General features: G+C 69.5%; 1 protein-coding gene across 1 annotated transcript; it reads right to left on the minus strand.

The window, feature by feature from the left end:
* Positions 1 to 748: 748 nt before the first annotated feature.
* Positions 749 to 20,963, minus strand: LOC134154168 (polyunsaturated fatty acid lipoxygenase ALOX15B-like). The gene is made up of 14 exons (XM_062600882.1): positions 20,937 to 20,963; positions 20,477 to 20,654; positions 18,946 to 19,030; positions 17,149 to 17,274; positions 14,514 to 14,617; positions 12,184 to 12,356; positions 11,294 to 11,437; positions 8,442 to 8,645; positions 7,366 to 7,452; positions 6,848 to 7,017; positions 5,293 to 5,414; positions 4,473 to 4,573; positions 2,925 to 3,095; positions 749 to 928 (listed from the first exon to the last, which is right to left on the minus strand). The coding sequence occupies exons 1-14, from the start codon at positions 20,961 to 20,963 to the stop codon at positions 749 to 751; spliced, it is 1,872 nt and encodes a 623-aa protein (XP_062456866.1).
* Between the last annotated feature and the right edge of the window lie 818 nt (positions 20,964 to 21,781).

Consider the following 21,781-nt stretch of genomic DNA (forward strand, 5'->3'; position numbering starts at 1 on the left):
GTAGGAGGCCGAGGAGACCCAGAGAGACCAAGGATGGGCCAAGGAGGCCAAGAACGAGCTGAGAAGGTCAAGAACGGGTCAGAACCGAGACGTAGGAGGCCGAGGAGATCCAGAGAGACCAAGGATGGACCAAGAAGGCCAAGAACAAGCTGAGAAGGTCAAGAACGGGTCAGAACCGAGACGTAGGAGGCCGAGGAGACCCGGAGAGACCAAGGACGGGCCAAGGAGGCCAAGAACGAGCTGAGGTCAAGAACGGGTCAGAACCGAGACTTAGGAGGCCGAGGAGATCCGGAGAGACCAAGGATGGACCAAGGAGGCCAAGAACGAGCTGAGAAGGTCAAGAACGGGTCAGAACCGAGACTTAGGAGGCCGAGGAGACCCAGAGAGACCAAGGATGGACCAAGGAGGCCAAGAACAAGCTGAGAAGGTCAAGAACGGGTCAGAACCGAGACGTAGGAGGCCGAGGAGATCCAGAGAGACCAAGGATGGACCAAGAAGGCCAAGAACAAGCTGAGAAGGTCAAGAACGGGTCAGAACCGAGACGTAGGAGGCCGAGGAGACCCGGAGAGACCAAGGACAGACCAAGGAGGCCAAGAACGAGCTGAGAAGGTCAAGAACGGGTCAGAACCGAGACGTAGGAGGCTGAGGAGACCCGGAGCGACCAAGGATGGGCCGTGAGCAGGCCGAGACGGTCGTGGCCGGCCCTGAGGCCGGTCGTCCGCGGGTTAGGGGGGGTGGGGGGCCGACGTCAGATGGAGACGCTGTTCTGGACCTCGGCGGGGTCCAGGTAGGCGTAGGGCAGGGCCAGGCCGGCGTTGCGGGCCCGGATGTCGCGGGAGATCCGGGCCAGGCGGCGCTGGAAGGCGGCGATGAGGCGCCGCGGCGCCTCCTCCGTGAAGTGCTCCTCGGGGTAACAGCCCAGCGGGCGCTGCGGGCGGGAGGCCCCGGACGCCTGGGTCCCCGCTGCAGCCCGGACGCCTGGGCCCCTCCCGGGCGCGGCGGACGCCAGCGGCGGCGGGTGGTGGTGGGACCAGGGCGAGGTGGAGGTCCCGGGAGAAGGGGAGTCCCCGGAGGACTGGGTCCTCCCCCCCCCTCTCCACCCCCCAACATGGCCGCGTGGGGTCCCTCAAGGTGCGTGGGTGGGGGGCCCTCGCCCGGATGCCTGGGTCCCTTCCCCGGATGCCTGGGTCCCTCGGACGGGTGGGTGGCCACGACGGGGCGGACCCCGACGCAAAGGGGTCCCTGGGGTGAAGGGGAACCCGGACACTTGGGTCCTTGGTGGGGTGGGGGCTCCTGGAGACCTGGGTGCCAGGGGGTCAGGGTGGGGGGGGCCAGGGGTCACCCGGACGCCTGGGTCCTTGGTGGGGTGGGGGCTCCTGGAGACCTGGGTGCCAGGGGGTCAGGGTGGGGGGGGCCGGGGGTCACCCGGACGCCTGGGTCCCTGGTGGGGTGGAGGATGCCAGGGGGTTGGGGCTGGGGGTCACCCGAACGCCTGGGTCCTTGGTGGGGTGGAGGCTCCTGGAGACCAGGGGGTTGGGGGTATGGGGGGGTCGGGAGTCACCCGGACACCTGGGTCCCTGGTGGGGTGGAGGCTCCTGGAGACCTGGGTGCCAGGGGGTTGGGGCTGGGGGTCACCCGGACGTCTGGGTCCCTGGTGGGGTGGAGGCACCCGAACACCTGGGTCCTTGGTGGGGTGGAGGCTCCTGGAGCCCAGGGGGTTGGAGTGGGGGGCTCGGGGTCACCCGGACGCCTGGGTCCTTGGTGGGGTGGAGGCTCCTGGAGACCGGGGGGTTGGGTTTGGGGGGGACCGGGGGTCACCCGGACGCCTGGGTCCTTGGTGGGGTGGAGGTTCCTGGAGACCAGGGGGTCAGGGTGGGGGGCTGGGGGTCACCCGGCCGCCTGGGTCCCTGGTGGGGGTGGAGGCACCCGAACACCTGGGTCCTTGGTCGGGTGGAGGCTCCTGGAGCCCAGGGGGTTGGGGGTATGGGGGGGGTCGGGGTCACCCGGACGCCTGGGTCCCTGGTGGGGTGGAGTTCCTGGAGACCAGGGGGTCAGGGTGGGGGGCCGGGGGTCACCCGGACGCCTGGGTCCCTGGTGGGGTGGAGGCACCCGAACACCTGGGTCCTTGGTCGGGTGGAGGCTCCTGGAGCCCAGGGGGTTGGAGTGGGGGGCTCGGGGTCACCCGGACGCCTGGGTCCTTGGTGGGGTGGAGGCTCCTGGAGACCAGGGGGTCAGGGTGGGGGGCTCGGGGTCACCCGGACGCCTGGGTCCTTGGTGGGGTGGAGGTTCCTGGAGACCAGGGGGTCAGGGTGCGGGGCCGGGGGTCACCCGGACGCCTGAGTCCTTGGTGGGGTGGAGGCTCCTGGAGACCAGGGGGTTGGGTTTGGGGGGGACCGGGGGTCACCCGGACACCTGGGTCCCTGGTGGGGTGGAGGTTCCTGGAGACCTGGGGGTCAGGGTGGGGGGCCGGGGGTCACCCGGACGCCTGGGTCCCTGGTGGGGTGGAGGCACCCGAACACCTGGGTCCTTGGTCGGGTGGAGGCTCCTGGAGCCCAGGGGGTTGGAGTGGGGGGCTGGGGGTCACCCGGACGCCTGGGTCCCTGGTGGGGTGGAGGTTCCTGGAGACCAGGGGGTCGGGGTGGGGGGCCGGGGGTCACCCGGACACCTGGGTCCCTGGTGGGGTGGAGTTCCTGGAGACCAGGGGGTTGGAGTGGGGGGCCGGGGGTCACCCGGACACCTGGGTCCTTGGTGGGGTGGAGGCTCCTGGAGACCGGGGGGTTGGGGGTATGGGGGGGGTCGGGGGTCACCCGGCCGCCTGGGTCCCTGGTGGGGTGGAGGCTCCCAGAGCCCAGGGGGTCAGGGTGGGGGAGGTGGGGGAAGGTCGTCAGGGGTCACCCGGACACCTGGGTCCCCCGGGGGCTCACCAGGTCGCCGGGCTCGTAGCTGACGACGCTGAGGAGGGCGAGGAGGGCGCCGGTGGCGCCGGCGCTCGGCAGCGTGGCCAGGACGCTCTCGGCCGTGGCCTGGCCCTTGGCCCGCGGCGGTGGCCGCCGCATGGTGGCCGGCGTGTTGGGCATCCAGGCCGCGAAGTCGTACTTCGGAGGGGACGAAGTCAACGGGGACGCGGGCGCGAGGGGCCCTTGGGTGCCCCCGCCGCGGCCAGCACGGGTCCCCGTGGCCACCCCGCGTGGGCTCTCGGCCCTGGTGTCCCACCACGTGCCTCTGTGGCCACCATGGGTCCCTGTGGCCACCATGGGTCCCCATGGCCACCCGCGTGGGCTGTCAGCCCTGGTGTCCCACCACGTGCCTCTGTGGCCACCATGGGTCCCCGTGGCCACCCCGCGTGGGCTGTTGGCCCTGGTGTCCCACCACGTGCCTCTGTGGCCACCATGGGTCCCCGTGGCCACCCCGCGTGGGCTCTCGGCCCTGGTGTCCCACCACGTGCCTCTGTGGCCACCATGGGTCCCCGTGGCCACCCTGCGTGGGCTGTCAGCCCTGGTGTCCCACCACGTGCCTCTGTGGCCACCATGGGTCCCCGTGGCCACCCGCGTGGGCTGTCGGCCGTGGTGTCCCACCACGTGCCTCTGTGGGCACCATGGGTCCCCGTGGCCACCCGGGTGACCTGTCAGCCCTGGTGTCCCACCATGTGCCTCTGTGGCCACCATGGGTCCCCATGGCCACCATGGGTCCCCGTGGCCCCCCCGCATGGGCTGTCGGCCCTGGTGTCCCACCACGTGCCTCTGTGGCCACCATGGGTCCCTGTGGCCACCATGGGTCCCCGTGGCCACCCACGTGGGCTGTCAGCCCTGGTGTCCCACCATGTGCCCTGTGGCCACCATGGGTCCCCGTGGCCACCATGTGTCCCTGCGGCCCCCCCCCATGGGCTGTCAGCCCTGGTGTCCCACCACGTGCCCTGTGGCCACCATGGGTCCCCTCCCACAGGCCCTCTCGGCCACCCTGATGCCTCTGTGGCCACCCAGGTGCCCCTCCGAACCGTGGCCACCCACATCCCTGTCACCTCTTGTGTCCCCTCAGGTTGCCCTTGTCCCCCATGACCAGCTGGCTGCTTCTGTGGCCACCCATGTGGCCTGTCACATCACCCCGCCCCCGGTCACGTCCATCCATGTTTCCCATGGTGCCCTGCGGCCCGTCATCCCTCCTCGTGGCCCAGGTCACTTCGTGGCCACCCAGGTCCTCCCATGGCCGCTCCACTACGCCCGTCCAGGTGCCCCCAGGTGTCCCCAGGTCCTCACCGCCTGCCGTGTCCATCCATAGCTCCTGTGGCCACCAAGGTCCCCATCATCCCCCCACATCTCCAGGTCCCCCCCCCCCCCGTGGCCACCCAGGTCCCTGTCACCCCACTGCGTCCGTCCATGTTCTCCACAGCGCCCCGTGGCCACCCACGTGTCCGCCCCCCCCCCCCCGCCGCCAAGGCCACCTCGGAGCCACCCCCACCTCCGGCGTGTCCCCACCTGGCCGCTGTTGACGGCAGCGTGACGGGCCGAGCAGCAGAAGATGATCGTGGTGAGGAACTTCACCAGCTCGGGGCGGCTGTGCAGCGCCGTGGGGAACCCTGGTGCCGAAAGCCACCGTGGCCCCGACGAGCCCCACGCGTGGCCACCTCGTTCTCCACCACCACCGCCACCACCGCCACCACCGCGGGTCATCGCCATCACGCCCTCTCCCCCGCCCCGATGGTGACACTTGGTGTGGCCACGGCATGGCGTGGTGTCGCCACGGCCGTGCCCGCGGCCGTTGAGTGGTGGCCACGACCGTGACCGTGGCGTGACCATGATGGTGGTGGTGATGACCACAACCTTCAGCTGGTGGCCGTGATAGTGCCCACGACCGCGACCGTCTGGCAGCGGCCACGACGGCGTCCCTGCCCGACTATGACCGTGGCCGTGACCACGGCGGTGACCACGGCGACCGTGCCCATGGTGGCCACGACCGTGACCGTGGCGTGACCGTGATGGTGGTGGTGATGACCACAACCTTCAACTGGTGGCCGTGATAGTGCCCACGACCGCGACCGTCTGGCAGCGGCCACGACGGCGTCCCTGCCCGACTATGACCATGGCCGTGACCACGGCGGTGACCACGGCGACCGTGCCCATGGTGGCCACGACCGTGACCGTGGCGTGACTGTGATGGTGGTGGTGATGACCACAACCTTCAACTGGTGGCCGTGATAGTGCCCACGACGGCGTCCCTGCCCGACTATGACCGTGGCCGTGACCACGGCGGTGACCACGGCGGTGGGACCAGCCCCCGCCCCCCCCCCCCCGTTACCCGTGTCCTTGTTGCCCAGGACTCCGTTGGTGAAGATCTCGTCCACCCAGTCCTGGAGCTCGGGGTCGTCGCGCACGGCGCTGTCCTCGCGGTAGTAGAGAGCCACGATCCCCGCCACGAAGCTGGGCCACCGCGGGGACGCTCGTGAGCCCCGGCCACCGCCCCGGCCTCGGCGCCCGGCCCCGTCGTCCCCGTCCCTCGGGGCCACCAGCCCCGTTGGACCTTGTCCCTGTGGGTCCTCGTTGCTGTTGTCCCCCACCCCGTGGTCCCCATCTCTGCGATCCTTGTCCTTGTCCCCATCTCCCCATCCGTGTTGTCCCCATCGCTGTTGTCCCCATCCCCAAGGTCCCATCTCCACTGTCCCCATGGCCACGTCCCCGTCCCCATGGCCGCGTCCCCATGTCCCCATCTCCGTTGTCCCATCCCTGATGTCCTCATCCCGTTGTCCCCGTCCCCATGTCCCCATCCCCGTTGTCCCCATCCCCAAGGTCCCATCTCCACTGTCCCCATGGCCGTGTCCCTGTCCCCATGTCCCTGTCCCCATGTCCCCATCTCCGTTGTCCCATCCCTGATGTCCTCATCCCGTTGTGCCCATCCCCGTTGTCCCCATCCCCAAGGTCCCATCTCCACTGTCCCCATGGCCGTGTCCCCGTCCCCATGTCCCCATCTCCGTTGTCCCATCCCCGTGTCCCCATCCCTGTTGTCCCCATCCCCAAGGTCCCATCTCCACTGTCCCCATGGCCGTGTCCCCGTCCCCGTCCCCATGTCCCCATCTCCATTGTCCCTGTCTACACGTTGTCGTCCATCTGTCCTCTTCCAATGTCCCCATCCCCATGTCTTCATGTCCCTGTGTCCCCAACCCCACATCCCTGTGTCCCCATCTTGGTGTCCCCACGTCCCCAACCCCATGTCCCTGTGTCCCCATGTCCCCATCGTGGTGTCCCCATGTCTCCAACAACTTCCTTGCTGTCCCCACGTCCTCATCTTGGTGTCCCCATGTCACCAGCCCCATGCCCCTGGTGTCCCCACGTCCCCATCTTGGTGCCCCCACGTCCCCAGCCCCACGTCCCTGTGTCCCCATGTCCCCATCGTGGTGCCCACATGTCCCCAGCCCCATGTCCCTGTGTCCCCACATCCCCATCTTGGTGTCCCCATGTCCCCAACCCCATGTCCCTGTGTCCCCACATCCCCATCTTGGTGTCCCCACGTCCCCGACCCCATGTTCTTGTGTCCCCATGTCCCTATCGTGGTGTCCCCATGTCTCCAACAACATGTCCTTGCTGTCCCTGCGTCCCCATCTTGCTGTCCCCACGTCCTCATCTTGGTGTCCCCATCTCCCCAACCGTATGTCCCTGCTGTCCCCACGTCCCCATCATGATGTCCCCACGTCCCCCTCGTGGTGTCCCCATGTCCCCAACCCCATGTCCCTGTGTCCCCACATCCCCATCTTGGTGACCCCATGTCCCCAACCCCATGCCCCTGGTGTCCCCACGTCCCCATCTCGGTGCCCCCACGTCCCCAGCCCCACGTCCCCGTCCTGGTGTCCCCGTGCCACCTCTCGATAGCCCCCCAGATGCTCAGGGCGTCATCGCGGTAGTAGTAGCCGGGGATGGTGGTGACGCCGCGACGCTCCAGGTCCTCGGGGACGCAGAGCTCGGCGTAGGACAGCGCCGCCGTGGCCCGGGCCACCAGCTCCAGCGTCCCCGCCCGGCCGATGGCCGTGGCCTGGGGACACCGCCGGAGCCATCAGCCCCCCCAGCCGGCCGCCCGCCCCACGCGGGGACCCACGCGGGGACCCAGGTGTTCGGGGGGCCCAGGTGTCCAGGTGACCCTGCTCCACCCCTATGACCTCAGGGGGACCCAGGTGTCTGGGGGGCCCAGGTGTCCGGAGGGCCCAGGTGTCCGGGTGACCCCACTCCACCCCTATGACCCCAGGGGGACCCAGGCATCCAGGGGGCCCAGGTGTCCGGGGGACCCACATGTCTGGGTGACCCCACTCCACCCCTATGACCCTGGGGGGACCCAGCTGTCCAGGGGACCCAGGTGTCCGGGGGGTCCAGGCGTCCGGCTCACCTGGTCGATGACCCCCCCGGGGTTTAGGAGAGTCTCCCGGGCCATGATGTTGATGTGGAAGGTGAAACGGCCATGGGGCAGCAGGAGCTGGGACACGGGGACATGGGGGGACATGAGAGGACATGGAGGAGATGGAGGAACATGGGGGACATGGAAGAACATGGAGGAACATGGGGGACACAGAGGGACACAGAGAACATGGAAGAACATGGAGGACGTGGAGGGACGTGGAGGAACATGGGGGACATGGAAGAACATGGAGGAACATGGGGGACACGGAGAACATGGAAGAACATGGGGGACGTGGAGGAACATGGGGGACATGGAAGAACATGGAGGAACATGGGGGACATGGGGGAACATGTTGGACATGGAAGAACATGGGGGACATGGAAGAGCATGGAGGAACATGGGGGACATGGAGGGACACGGGGGACATGGAGGACATGGAGGCACATGGAGGAACATGGAGGAGCATGGGGGACACGGAGGGACATGGGGGACATGGAGAACATGGAAGAACATGGACATGGACACAGGGGACATGGGGAACATGGAAGAACGTGGGGAACATGGAGGAACATGGAAGAACATGGGGAACATGGAGGGATGTGGAGGAACATGGGGGACATGGAAGAACATGGAGGACATAGAAGGATGTGGAAGAACATGGAGGAACATGGGGGACACGGAGGGACACGGGGGACATGGAAGACACAGGGGGACATGGGAGGACATGTGGGGCCACAGAGGCTTGGGGACATGGGCTGCAGAAGCAGCTTTTGGGTGCAAAAACCAGCTTTGGGGTGCACAGGATTTTGGGGATGAGCGTGCAGATTTTGGGGTGCACCAGCACGATCTTGAGGTGCACCAGCAAGATTTTGGGGGGCACCAGCAAGATTTGGAGATGCAAGAGCAGGTTTTCTGCAGCAAGGGCAGGGCCTTATGGGCGCGCGTGCAGGTTTGGTGGGCGCCCGTGCAGATTTTGGGGTGCGCCAGCACGATCTTGAGGTGCACCAGCAAGATTTTGGGGGTGCAGCAGCAGCAGGAAGGGCGGGGCTTTGGGGCGCCGGTACCTTGTAGAGCGGGTGGCAGGAGGGCAGGCAGCGCAGCGTGGCCAGGGTGAAGACCTCGGCCAGGAAGTGGCTCTGCAGCAGGTGGGTGACCATCTCGTGCAGCTGGAAGTTGGCGCAGCGCACCCACAGCTTGGCCAGCAGCCAGTCCCAGGGCGCGTCGGTGGGCACGAAGACGGGGGCGTCGGGGCCGGGGGTCTGCGACAGCTGGGGACACGGGGGCGCGTGGGGGGGGGGGTGTGAGGACGCGGGGGGGACGTGGACACGGGCTGTGGGATGGGCAATGTGACATACAGGACATGGGGACGTGGGACGTGGACCACGGGGAGATGTGGGACATGATGACATGGACGTGGGACATGGGCCATGGGACATGGACCATGGGGAGATGGGACATGATGACACGGAACATGGAGACAGGGAGATGTGGCACATGGACATGGATCATGGGGAGATGTGACATGATGACATGGAACATGGAGACAGAGAGATGTGGGACATGGACATGGGCCATGGGGAGATGGGACATGATGACGTGGAACATGGAGACAGGGAGATGTGGGACATGGGCCATGGACCATGGGGAGATGTGACATGATGACGTGGAACATGGAGACAAGGAGATGTGGGACATTGACATGGGCCATGGGGAGATGGGACATGATGACGTGGAACATGGAGACAAGGAGATGTGGGACATTGACATGGGCCATGGGGTGATGGGACATGATGACGTGGAACATGGCGACAGAGATGTGGGCCATGGGCCATGGGGAGATGGGACATGATGACGTGGCGTATGGACATGGAGATACGGGACATGGACATGGGGAGATGGGACATGAGGACACGGGACATGGACATGGGGTGTGGGACACGCAGTGTGGGACATAGGCCATGGGGATGCAGCAACATGGGGACATACGGGCCTGGGACACGTGGACACAACCAGTCCATGGGGCAACCGTGGGGGTAGGATCGGGGATCGGGGGCCTCATGGTGGCTGTGGGGCAGGATTGGGGCCGTGGGATGGGCTTGGTGGTCATGGGGTGTCCATGGGGTAGGACGGATGCCACGGGATGACCAGCTGTCAACTCTGGTGTCCATGGGGTGTCCATGGGGCAGGACGGATGCCACAAGATGCCCATGAGTCAACTCTGGTGCCCACGAGGTGTCCATGGGGCAGGACGGACGCCATGGGATGACCATGGGTCAACTTGGGTGTCCAAAGGACGCCAATAGATTGCCCATGGGTCAACGTGGGTGCCCACAGGATCGCCACGGGATGTCCATGGGGCAGGACAGATGCCATGGATTGCCCATGGGTCAACCTGGATGCCCACGGGGTCACCACAGGGCATCCATGGGGCAGGACGGATGCCACGAGATGCCCATGAGTCAACTCTGGTGCCCACGAGGTGTCCATGGGGCAGGACGGACGCCATGGGATGACCATGGGTCAACTTGGGTGTCCAAAGGACACCAATAGATTGCCCATGGGTCAACGTGGGTGCCCACAGGATCGCCACGGGATGTCCATGGGGCAGGACAGATGCCATGGATTGCCCATGGGTCAACCTGGATGCCCACGGGGTCACCACAGGGCATCCATGGGGCAGGACGGATGCCACGAGATGCCCATGAGTCAACTCTGGTGCCCACGAGGTGTCCATGGGGCAGGACGGACGCCATGGGATGACCATGGGTCAACTTGGGTGTCCAAAGGACACCAATAGATTGCCCATGGGTCAACGTGGGTGCCCACAGGGTCACCACAGGGTGTCCGTGGGGCAGGACAGATGCCATGGATTGCCCATGGGTCAACCTGGATGCCCACGGGGTCACCACAGGGCATCCATGGGGCAGGATGGATGCCACAGGAAGACCATGGGTCAACTCTGGCACCCGTGAGATGTCCATGGGGCAGGACGGATGCCATGGGATGACTATGGGTCAAGTCTGGTGCCCACAGGGTGTCCGTGGGGCAGGACAGATGCCACGGGATGACCATGGGTCAACTTGGGTGTCCAAAGGACACCAATGGATTGCCCATGGATCAACGTGGGTGCCCACAGGGTCACCATGGGGTGTCCGTGGGGCAGGACAGATGCCACGAGATGCTCGTGGGTCAACTCTGGCACCCGTGAGGTGTCCATGGGGCAGGACGGATGCCATGGGATGACCATGGGTCAACTTGGATGTCCAGAGGACGCCCATGGATTGCCCTTGGGTCAACGTGGGTGCCCACAGGGTCACCACGGGGCGTCCATGGGGCAGGATGGATGCCGATGCCCGTGGGTCAACTCTGGTGCCCGTGAGGTGTCCATGGGGCAGGACGGATGCCATGGGATGACCATGGGTCAACTCTGGTGCCCACAGGGTGTCCATGGGGCAGGACAGATGCATGGGATGACCATGGGTCAACGTGAGTGCCCACAGGGTCACCATGGGGTGTCCATGGGGCAGGACAGATGCCATGGGATGACCATGGGTCAACTCTGGTGCCCACAGGGCGTCCATGGGGCAGGACAGACGCCACGAGATGCCCATGAGTCAACTCTGGTGCCCACAGGGCGTCCATGGGGCAGGACGGACGCCATGGGATGACCATGGGTCAACTCTGGTGCCCACAGGGTCACCCCCCCCATGGGGCGTCCATGGGGCAGGACAGACGCCACGAGATGCCCATGAGTCAACTCTGGTGCCCACAGGGTGTCCATGGGGCAGGACAGATGCCATGGGATGACCATGGGTCAACTCTGGTGCCCACAGGGCGTCCATGGGGCAGGACGGACGCCAAGGGGAGGCCGCGGGAGGTCCGCGGAGGGGGCCCGTGGGGCGGCCGTGGGGCGCACCTGGATGGCGAGGGGCACGAGGGCGCCGGTGGGGCGCAGGTGCAGGAGGCAGAGGGGGGCGGCCACGAACTGCGGCTCCCCGGCGATCCGGTGGCCGCCGATGCCGTCGAGGAGCCCGAAGTCGGCCAGGAAGAGGGTCCCCCGCTGCGGGCGCCCGGACGCCTGGGTCCCTCGGACGCCTGGGCCCCTCCGGGAGCCCCCCCCCGGCGCCCCCCTCCAAGTGCCCCCGGATGCCTTGGTGTCCACCCATCCCCCCCCCCCCCCAAGGCACCCCCAAGACACCTCCATCCCTGCCTGCCCCGGACGCCTGGGCCCCTCCCGGATGCCTGGGCCCACCCCGGACACCTGGGTCCCTCCCAGATGGATGAGCACCCGCTGGATTCCTGGGCCCCTCCTGGACACCGGGGCCCCTCCCGGATGCCTGGGCCCCTCCCGGGCTCTTGATTCCCATCCCGGACTCCTGGGCCCCTCCCAGATGGTTGAGCCCCTCCCGGATGCCTGGGCCCCTCCTGGACTCCTGATGCCCTTCTGGGCACCTGGGCCCCTCCCGGACGCCTGGGCCCCTCCCAGATGGATGAGCACCCGCCAGATTCCTGGGCCCCTCCTGGACACCGGGGCCCCTCCCGACGCCTGGGCCCCTCCTGAGCTCCTTCCGGACACTGGGGCCCCTCCTGGACACTGGGGCTCCTCCCGGACTCCTGGGCCCCTCCCAGATGGTTGAGCCCCTCCTGGACCCTGGGGCCCCTGCCGGATGCCTGGGCCCCTCCCGAACTCCTCCCGGACGCCGGGGCCCCTCCTGGACACTGGGGCCCCTGCCGGATGCCTGGGCCCCTCCCGAACTCCCCCCGGACGCCGGGGCCCCTCCCGGACGCCTGGGCCCCCCCGCCGACCTCCATCTCCTGCTCGAGGGAGGTGTGGGGCCCGAGGGTCGGCGCCACCATGGCCGAGGTGACGGCGAAGTTGGGGGGCAGCCGGGGGCAGCGGCGCAGCAGCACCGGGTTCACCCCGTTGAGGAACTGGTACCCGAAGAAGGCGTCGTCCCGCCAGTGCCGCTTCACGTAGTCTGGGCGCCGGGGCGTCAGCGGGGGGGCCCGGACGCCTGGGCCCCTCCCTGATACGGTCCCGATATCCCCGGACGCCTGGGCCCTTTCTGCTGGCCAGGTGCTGACAGCCCCGGACGCCTGGGCCCCTCCCTGGTAACTCCCTCATACACCCCCGGACACCTGGGCCCCCTCTCCTGACCGGGTGTTGACACCCCCGGACGCCTGGGCCCCTCCTTGACATCCCCCCCATGCACCCCGGACGCCTGGGCCCCTCCCTGGCAACTCCCCCATACACCCCCCGGACGCCTGGGCCCCTTCCTTGACATCCCCCCCATGCACCCCGGACGCCTGGGCCCCTCCCTGGCAACTCCCCCATACACCCCCGGACGCCTGGGCCCCCTCTCCTGGCCGGGTGTTGACACCCCCGGACGCCTGGGCCCCCTCTCCCGGCTGGGTGCTGATACTCCCGGACACCTGGGCCCCTCCCTGGCAACTCCCCCATTCACCCCCGGACGCCTGGGCCCCCTCTCCTGGCCAGGCCCCAACACCCTCGGACGCCTGGGCCCCTCCTTGACATCCCCCCCGTGCACCCCGGACGCCTGGGCCCCTCCCTGGCAACTCCCCCATACACCCCCCGGACGCCTGGGCCCCCTCTCCTGGCCAGGCCCCAACACCCTCGGACGCCTGGGCCCGTCCTTGACATCTCCCCTGTGCACCCCGGACGCCTGGGCCCCTCCCTGGCAACACCCTCATACACCCCCGGACGCCTGGGCCCCCTCTCCCGGCCGGGTGCTGACAGCCCCGGACGCCTGGGCCCCTCCCTGGCAACTCCCCCCATACACCCCCGGATGCCTGGGCCCCTTAATTGGGGGGGAGGGTAGGGAGGGTGTGTCCCGGACGCCTGGGCCCCTCCCTGGAACGCCCCCCTCCTGATACTCCCGGACACCTGGGCCCCTCGGGACATTTGGTGTTTTGGGGGGGGCTTTGGGGCTGTTTGGGGGATTTGGGGTGAATTTGGGGTATTTCGGTGAATATTTGGGGGCATTTCAGGCGGTTCGGGGTATTTTGGGGGGTATCTGTGGGTATTTGGGGGATATAGTGGGGTGCAGGGGGAATTTGGGGTGAATTTGGGGTGTTTCGGTGAATATTTGGGAGCATTTCAGGCGGTTTGGGGTATTTTTTGGGGGTATCTGTGGGTATGTGGGCGTGTTTGGGTGACTATTTGGGGTATTTGGAGGTGGTCAGGGGGTATTTTGTGGGGTATTTGGGGTGTGTTTGGTAGTGCTGGGGGTATTCGGGGGTGTTTGGGGGTATTTGGGGGAATTTGGGGCTGCACGGGGTGTATTTGGGGGTGTTTGGGGGTATTTGGGGGGTATTTAAGGGTGTTTTGGGGCTATTCAGGGGTGTTTGTGGGTATTTTGGGGTACTCAGGGGGTGTTTTGGGGGTATTTTGGGGTGTTTGGGGTTATGTAAGGGTGTTTTGGGGGTATTCAGGGGGTTTCTGGGTATTTTGGGGTACTCAGGGGGTATTTTGGAGTGTTTGGGGGTTATTTAAGGGTGTTTTGGGGGGTATTCGGGGTATTTGTGGGTATTTGGGGGTACTCGGGGGGTGTTTTGGGGGTATTCAGGGTATTTGTGTGTATTTTGGGGTACTCGGGGGGTGTTTTGGGGGTATTTGGGGGGTATTTAAGGGTGTTTGGGGGTATTCAGGGTATTTGTGTGTATTTTGGGGTACTCGGGGGGTGTTTTGGGGGTATTTGGGGGGTATTTAAGGGTGTTTTGGGGGTATTCAGGGTATTTGTGTGTATTTTGGGGTACTCGGGGGGTGTTTTGGGAGTATTTGGGGGGTATTTAAGGGTGTTTGGGGGTATTTGGGGGTATTTAAGGGTGTTTTGGGGGTATTCAGGGGTATTTGTGTGTATTTTGGGGTACTCGGGGGGTGTTTTGGGGGTATTTGGGGGGTATTTAAGGGTGTTTTGGGGGTATTCAGGGGTATTTGTGTGTATTTTGGGGTACTCGGGGGGTGTTTTGGGGGTATTTGGGGGGTATTTAAGGGTGTTTTGGGGGTATTCAGGGTATTTGTGTGTATTTTGGGGTACTCGGGGGGTGTTTTGGGGGTATTTGGGGGGTATTTAAGGGTGTTTGGGGGGTATTGGAGGGGGGCTGGGGGTCCCCACCGGCGACGGGCCCCGGGGGGCAGCCGAGGACGCGGCCGATGTGCTCGAAGCTGCTCCAGGAGCCGCCGGCGCCGCTCAGACCCCGGAGCCGAACACGGATCTGCCTGGGACACGGGGAGGGGGGAACGTGAGTGGGACACGAGTGGGACACGGGGGGCGGGACACGAGTGGGACACGGGGGGGGGACGAGTGGGACATGGGGGGGATACGGGGGGATATGGGGGGGAAACGTGGGACACGGGGCAACACGAGTGGGACATGGAGAGGGGGGAACATGAGTGGGACACGAGTGGGACACGGGGGGGGACACGAGTGGGACACGGGGAGGGGACACGAGTGGGACATGGGGGGGACACGGGGGGATATGAGGAGGAAACGCGTGGGACACGGGGCGACACGAACATGAGTGGGACATGAGTGGGACACGGGGAGGGGGGACACGAGTGGGACATGGGGGGGACGGGTGGATATGGAGGGGAAACGCATGGGACACGGAGTGACACGAATGGGACACGGGGAGGGGGGAACATGAGTGGGACACGGGGTGGGGGGGCACGAGTGGGACACCGGGGGGATATGGAGGGGGAAACGCGTGGGAGATGGGGCGACACGAGTGGGACATGCGAGGACATGAGTGGGACACGGGCGGAACACGAGTGGGACACAAGTGGGACGCTGGGGGGCATATGGGGGGGAACACGTAGGACACGGGGGTGACACGAGTGGGACATGGGGGGGAACACGTAGGACACGGGGGTGACACGAGTGGGACACGGGCGGAACACGAGTGGGACGCCGGGTGGTATGTGTGGGGGGGGAACACGTGGGACACGGGGCGACACGAGTGAGACATGGGGGGGACACGAGTGGGACACGAGTGGGGGATATAGGGGGGGAAACGCGTGGGACATGGGACAACACGAGTGGGACATGGGGGGACATGAGGGGGACATGGGGGGGACACGGGAGGGACACGAGTGGGGGTGCCGTGTCCCCGTGTCCCCCCATGCTGTGTCCCCGTGTGCCGTGTCCCCGTGTCCCCGCGTGCCGTGTCCCCATGTTCCATGTCCCCGCGTGTGCGTGCCGTGTCCCCACATGTCCCCCCGTGTCCCCACATGTCCCCCTGTGCCCCCATGTCCACCCGCACCCCCGTGTCCCCCTGTGTCCCCGCGTGTGCGTGCTGTGTCCCCATGTCCCCCCGTGTCCTGTGTCCGTGCCGTGTCGCCCCGTGTCCCCCCATGCCGTGTCTCAATGTGCCGTGTCCCCATGTCCCGTGTCCCCGCGTGTGCGTGCCGTGTCCCCCCATGTCCCCCCGTGTCCCCATGTCCCCCCGCACCCCCGTGCCCCCCCATGCCCTGTCCCCGCGTGCCGTGTCCCCATGTTCCCCCGTGTCCCATGTCCCCGCGTGTGCGTGCAGTGTGCGTGCTGTGTCCCTGTGTCCACCCGTGTCCCCCCGTGTCCCATGTCCCCGTGTGTGCGTGCCGTGTCCCCCCAGGTCCCCCCATGCCGTGGGTCCGTGTCCCCCCGTGTGCGTGCTGTGTGCGTGCCGTGTACCCGTGTCCCCCCATGCCGTGTCCCCCCCGTGTCCCCCCGTGTCCCATGTCCCCGTGTGTGTGTGCCGTGTCCCCCCAGGTCCCCCCGTGTCCCCCCAGGTCCCCCCATGCCGTGGGTCCGTGTCCCCCCGTGTCCCCCTGTGTGCGTGCCGTGTACCCGTGTCCCCCCATGCCGTGTCCCCCCTGTGTCCCCCTGTGTCCCCCCGTGTCCCATGTCCCCGTGTGTGCGTGCCGTGTCCCCCCAAGTCCCCCAGTGTCCCCCCATGTCCCCCCATGCCGTGGGTCCGTGTCCCCGCGTGTGCGTGCTGTGTGCGTGCCGTGTACCCGTGTCCCCCCATGCCGTGTCCCCCCTGTGTCCCCCTGTGTCCCCCCGTGTCCCATGTCCCCGTGTGTGTGTGCCGTGTCCCCCCAGGTCCCCCCGTGTCCCCCCATGCTGTGGGTCCGTGTCCCCGCGTGTGCGTGCTCTGCGCGTGCCGTGTACCCGTGTCCCCCCATGCCGTGTCCCCCCTGTGTCCCCCCGTGTCCCATGTCCCCGCGTGTGCGTGCCGTGTCCCCCCAGGTCCCCCCGTGTCCCCCCATGCCGTGGGTCCGTGTCCCCCGCGTGTGCGTGCTGTGTGCGTGCCGTGTACCCGTGTCCCCCCATGCCGTGTCCCCCCTGTGTCCACCCGTGTCCCCCCGTGTCCCATGTCCCCGTGTGTGCGTGCCGTGTCCCCCCAGGTCCCCCCGTGTCCCCCCATGCTGTGTGTCCGTGTCCCCCGCGTGTGCGTGCTGTGCGCGTGCCGTGTACCCGTGTCCCCCCATGCCGTGTCCCCCCCGTGTCCCCCCGTGTCCCATGTCCCCGTGTGTGCGTGCCGTGTCCCCCCAGGTCCCCCCGTGTCCCCCCATGCCGTGTGTCCGTGTCCCCGCGTGTGCATGCTGTGCGCGTGCCGTGTACCCGTGTCCCCCCTGTGTCCCCCCGTGTCCCTGCGTGTCCCATGTCCCCGTGTGTGTGTGCCGTGTCCCCCCAGGTCCCCCCTGTGTCCCCCCGTGTCCCCGCGTGTGTGTGCCGTGTCCCCCCCCCCCCCCCCCCCGTGGGCGCTCACCCGGCGGCCACGCGGGCGGCGAAGGCTCCGGCCCGGCCCGGCCCGACCCGCTGCCCCGGCGGCAGCTGCTGCGGCGTCGCGGCGGCCGCCAGGCGCCGGGGCCACCCGGGGGCGAAGGGCTCCCACCTGCCGCGCCCGGACGCCTGGGCCCCTCGGACGCCTGGGCCCCCCCCCCGGACGCCTGGGCCCCCCCCCCGGACACCCCCGCCACCCTCCCAGGGCTCCCACCTGCCGCGCCCGGATGCCTGGGCCCCTCGGACGCCTGGGCCCCCCCCCAGAAACCCCCGCCACCCTCCCAGGGCTCCCACCTGCCGCGCCCGGACGCCTGGGCCCCTCGGACGCCTGGGCCCCCCCCCCGGACACCCCCGCACCCTCCCAGGGCTCCCACCTGCCGCGCCCGGACGCCTGGGCCCCTCGGACGCCTGGGCCCCCCCCCCGGACACCCCCGCCACCCTCCCAGGGCTCCCACCTGCCGCGCCCGGACGCCTGGGCCCCCGGACGCCTGGGCCCCCCCGGACGCCTGGGCCCCCCTTCCGCCGCCAGCGGCAGGACCCCCCCCACAGCCACCACCCTCCTAGGGCTCCCAGTGCTCCCAGTGCCACCAGTTCCCCCCCCCGGCCCTCCCAGTGATCCCAGTGCCCTCCCAGTTCCACCAGTTCCCCCCCACGGGCCCTCCCAGTCCCTCCCAGTACACCCCTGCCCCCGTCCCAGTGCTCCCAGTGCTCCTCGAGTCCCTGCCAGTGCCCCCCGCCCCGTCCCAGCACCCCCCCGCCCTGTCCCAGTGCTCCCAGTGCCCCCCCGGCCCATCCCAGCGCCCCCCCAGCCCGTCCTAGTGCTCCCAGTGCCGTACTGGAAGGCGGCCCGGCGCTGGCCCAGTTCAGCCCGGTGCTGCTCCCAGTGCCCCCCGCCCTGTCCCAGTGCTCCCAGTGCCCCCCCGCCCCGTCCCAGTGCTCCCAGTGCCGTACTGGAAGGCGGCCTGGCGCTGGCCCAGTTCAGCCCGGCGCTGCTCCCAGTGCCCCCCGCCCTGTCCCAGTGCTCCCAGTGCCCCCCCGGCCTGTCCCAGCACCCCCCCAGCCCGTCCCAGTGCTCCCAGTGCCGTACTGGAAGGCGGCCCGGCGCTGGCCCAGTTCAGCCCGGCGCTGCTCCCAGTGCCCCCCGCCCTGTCCCAGTGCTCCCAGTGCCCCCCCGGCCTGTCCCAGCACCCCCCCAGCCCGTCCCAGTGCTCCCAGTGCCGTACTGGAAGGCGGCCCGGCGCTGGCCCAGTTCAGCCCGGCGCTGCTCCCAGTGCCCCCCGCCCTGTCCCAGTGCTCCCAGTGCCCCCCCGGCCTGTCCCAGCACCCCCCCAGCCCGTCCCAGTGCTCCCAGTGCCGTACTGGAAGGCGGCCCGGCGCTGGCCCAGTTCAGCCCGGCGCTGCTCCCAGTGCCCCCTGCCCTGTCCCAGTGCTCCCAGTGCCCCCCCGCCCCGTCCCAGTGCTCCCAGTGCCCCCCCGGCCCGTCCCAGCGCCCCCCCAGCCCGTCCCAGTGCTCCCAGTGCCGTACTGGAAGGCGGCCTGGCGCTGGCCCAGTTCAGCCCGGCGCTGCTCCCAGTGCCCCCCGCCCTGTCCCAGTGCTCCCAGTGCCCCCCGCCCCGTCCCAGTGCTCCCAGTGCCCCCCGGCCCGTCCCAGTGCTCCCAGTGCCGTACTGGAAGGCGGCCTGGCGCTGGCCCAGTTCAGCCCGGCGCTGCTCCCAGTGCCCCCCGCCCTGTCCCAGTGCTCCCAGTGCCCCCCCGGCCCGTCCCAGTGCTCCCAGTGCCGTACTGGAAGGCGGCCCGGCGCTGGCCCAGTTCAGCCCGGCGCTGCTCCCGCAGCAGCGGCTCCGTCGCGTCGTCGGCCGCCGTCGCCGCTGCGACCCCGGGACCCCGCGTGACCCCGGGACCCCCCCGAGACCCCCCGGGACCCCGCGTGACCCCTGGACCCCCCTGAGACCCCCCCCGGGACCTCCGTGTGACCCCGGGACCCCCCCGAGACCCCCCGGGACCCCCCCCCCGGGACTCTCCCGGGACCCCGCGAGACCCCGGGACCCCCCCGAGACCCCCCCCGGGACCCCCCCCCGGGACCCTCCCGGGACCCCGGGAGACCCCGGGACCCCCCTGAGACCCCCCCCGGGACCCCCCCCCGGGACCCCACGTGACCCCGGGACCCCCCTGAGACCCCCCCCGGGACCCCCCCCCCGGGACCCTCCCGGGACCCCGCGTGACCCCGGGACCCCCCCGAGACCCCCGCGGGACCCCGGGACCCACTCGAGACCCCCCCCTGGGACCCGCCCGGGACCCCGGGACCCCCTGAGACCCCCGCGGGACCCCCCTGGGACCCCGGGACCCTCCGAGACCCCCCCGGGACCCCCCTGGGACCCCGCGTGACCCCGGGAACCCCTGGGACCCCCCTCGAGACCCCCCCCGGGACCCCGCGGGACCCCCGTGGGACCCCCGCGGGACCCCGAGATCCCCACTGGGACCCCCACGTGACTCTGGGACCCCCCGCGTGACCCCGGGACCCCCCCCGAGACCCCCGGGACCCCCCCGAGACCCCTGGACCCCCCGAGACCCCCCCCCCCCAGGACACCCACGTGACCCTGGGACCCCCCGCGTGACCCCCCCTGGGACTCCCCTGAGACCCCAGGGTGACCCTGGGACCCCCGCGTGACACCCCCGGGATCCCCGTGTGACCCCCGGGACCCCTGGGACCCCCCCGAGACCCCCGCGTGACCCCGGGACCCCCTGGGACCCCCATGACCCCAGGGACACCCCGAGACCCACCGGGACCCCCGGGACCCCCCGGGACCCCCCCCCCCCGGGACACCCACGTGACCCTGGGACCCCCCGGGACCCCAGCGGCCGCCCTCTCCCCCGGCCCCGCCCCCTCACAGGCCCCGGCCCCGCCCCTCACCACAGCCCCCCCTTGTCCCCGCCCCCCGGCCCCGCCCTCCATTGTCCCCTCCCCCGGCCCCGCCCCTCACCGCGGCCCTCCCCAGGCCCCGCCCCCTCCATTGTCCCCTCCCCCGCCCCCGGGCCCCGCCCCCTCCATTGTCCCGGCCCCGCCCCCCCAGGCCCCGCCCTCTCCATTGTCCCCGGCACTGCCCCCTCCCCTGCCCCCCCGGGCCCCGCCCCCTCCATTGTCCCCGGCCCCGCCCCCTCCATTGTCCCCGGCCCCGCCCCCCGGCCCCGCCCCTCACCGCTGCCCCCGCCCCCGCCCCCGGGCCCCGCCCCCTCCATTGTCCCCGGCCCCGCCCCCCACCCCGCAGGCCCCGCCCCCTCCATTGTCCCCGCCCCCCCCAGGCCCCGCCCCTCACCGCTGCCCTCGCGCAGCTCCACGCAGCCGTCGCGCAGCCAGCGGTAGCAGGGGAAAACCCACGTGACGGGGGCGGGGCCGGCGGCGGCGGGGGCGGGGCCGGCGCGCGGCGCCTCCCACGTGACCTCGGCGCACGCGCAGAACCAGGCGTCGGCGGCGGCGCCGGGCAGCAGCGGCTCCTTGTGCAGCCGCAGCAGGAGGGGGCGCCCCAGCGGCCCCGCCCCCTCCGCCGCCGGCCCCGCCCCCTCCGCCGCCGGCCACGCCCCCTCCTCCACCTCCAGCTCCACCTCCACCGTCTGTGACGTCACCGAGGAGGGAGGCGGGGGGTGAGGGGGGGGGCGGGGCGCGGCGGCCGGCGCGCCCAGTGCGCCCAGTGCCCTCCCCCCCCAGTACCTCCCAGTGCCCTCCCAGTGCTCCCCTCCAGCGTCCCCTCCGGCCCCTCCCCAGCGCCCTCCCAGTACTCCCAGTGAGCCCAGTGCGCCCCCCATGCCCCCCCCAGTACCCCCCAGGGCCCTCCTAGTGCCCTCCCAGTGCCCTCCCAGTGCGCCCAGTGCGCCCCCCAGTGCCCTCTGAGTGCTCCCAGTGCCCCCACAGGGCCCCCCCAGGGCCCTCCCAGTACTCCCCAGTGCCTTCCCAGTGCACCCAGTGCGCCCTCCCAGAGCCTCCCAGTGCCCTCCTAGTGCCCTCCCAGTGCTCCCAGTGCTCCCAGTGCCCCACCCGGGCCCTCCCAGTACTCCCAGTGCCCTCCTAGTGCCCTCCCAGTACTCTCTCAGTGTTCCCCACTGTCCTCTCAGTGCTCCCAGTGCCCTCCCAGTGCTCCCTGCTGCCCTCCCAGTGCCCTCCCAGCATGCCCAGTGCTCCCAGTGCCCCCCCAGTGCCCCCCAGTGCCCTCCCAGTGCCCTCCCAGTGCTCCCCACTGCCCTCCCAGTGCCCTCCCGGTACTCTCCCAATGCTCCCAGTGCCCTCCCAGTGCTCCCAGTGCCACCTAGTGCCCTCCCAGTGCCCTCCCAGTGCTCCCCACTGCCCTCCCAGTGTCCTCCCGGTACTCTCCCAATGCTCCCAGTGCCCTCCCAGTGCTCCCAGTGCCACCTAGTGCCCTCCCAGTGCCCTCCAAGTGACCCCCAGTGCTCCCAGTGCCCTCCCAGTGCCATCCCAGTGCCCCCAGTGCCCTCCCAGCGTGCCCAGTGCCCTCCCAGCGCCCTCCCAGCGTGCCCAGTGCCATCCCAGTGCCCTCCCAGTGCCCTCCCAGTGCTCCCAGTGCCCTCCCAGCGTGCCCAGTGCCATCCCATTGCCCTCCCAGTGTCCT

Source organism: Rhea pennata, unplaced genomic scaffold, assembly GCF_028389875.1.
Source record: "Rhea pennata isolate bPtePen1 unplaced genomic scaffold, bPtePen1.pri scaffold_134, whole genome shotgun sequence".
NCBI lineage: Eukaryota > Metazoa > Chordata > Aves > Rheiformes > Rheidae > Rhea > Rhea pennata.

Coding starts and splice junctions, on each gene's coding strand:
- LOC134154168 (XM_062600882.1), bottom strand. CDS start 20,963: ATGGGGGGCGCACTGGGCTCACTGGGA. Junction 12,357..14,513: donor CCCCCCGGGGCCCGTCGCCG/GTGGGGACCCCC, acceptor CCCGGCGCCCAG/ACTACGTGAAGCGGCACTGG. Junction 7,453..8,441: donor CCTGCCACCCGCTCTACAAG/GTACCGGCGCCC, acceptor CCCGTGTCCCAG/CTCCTGCTGCCCCATGGCCG.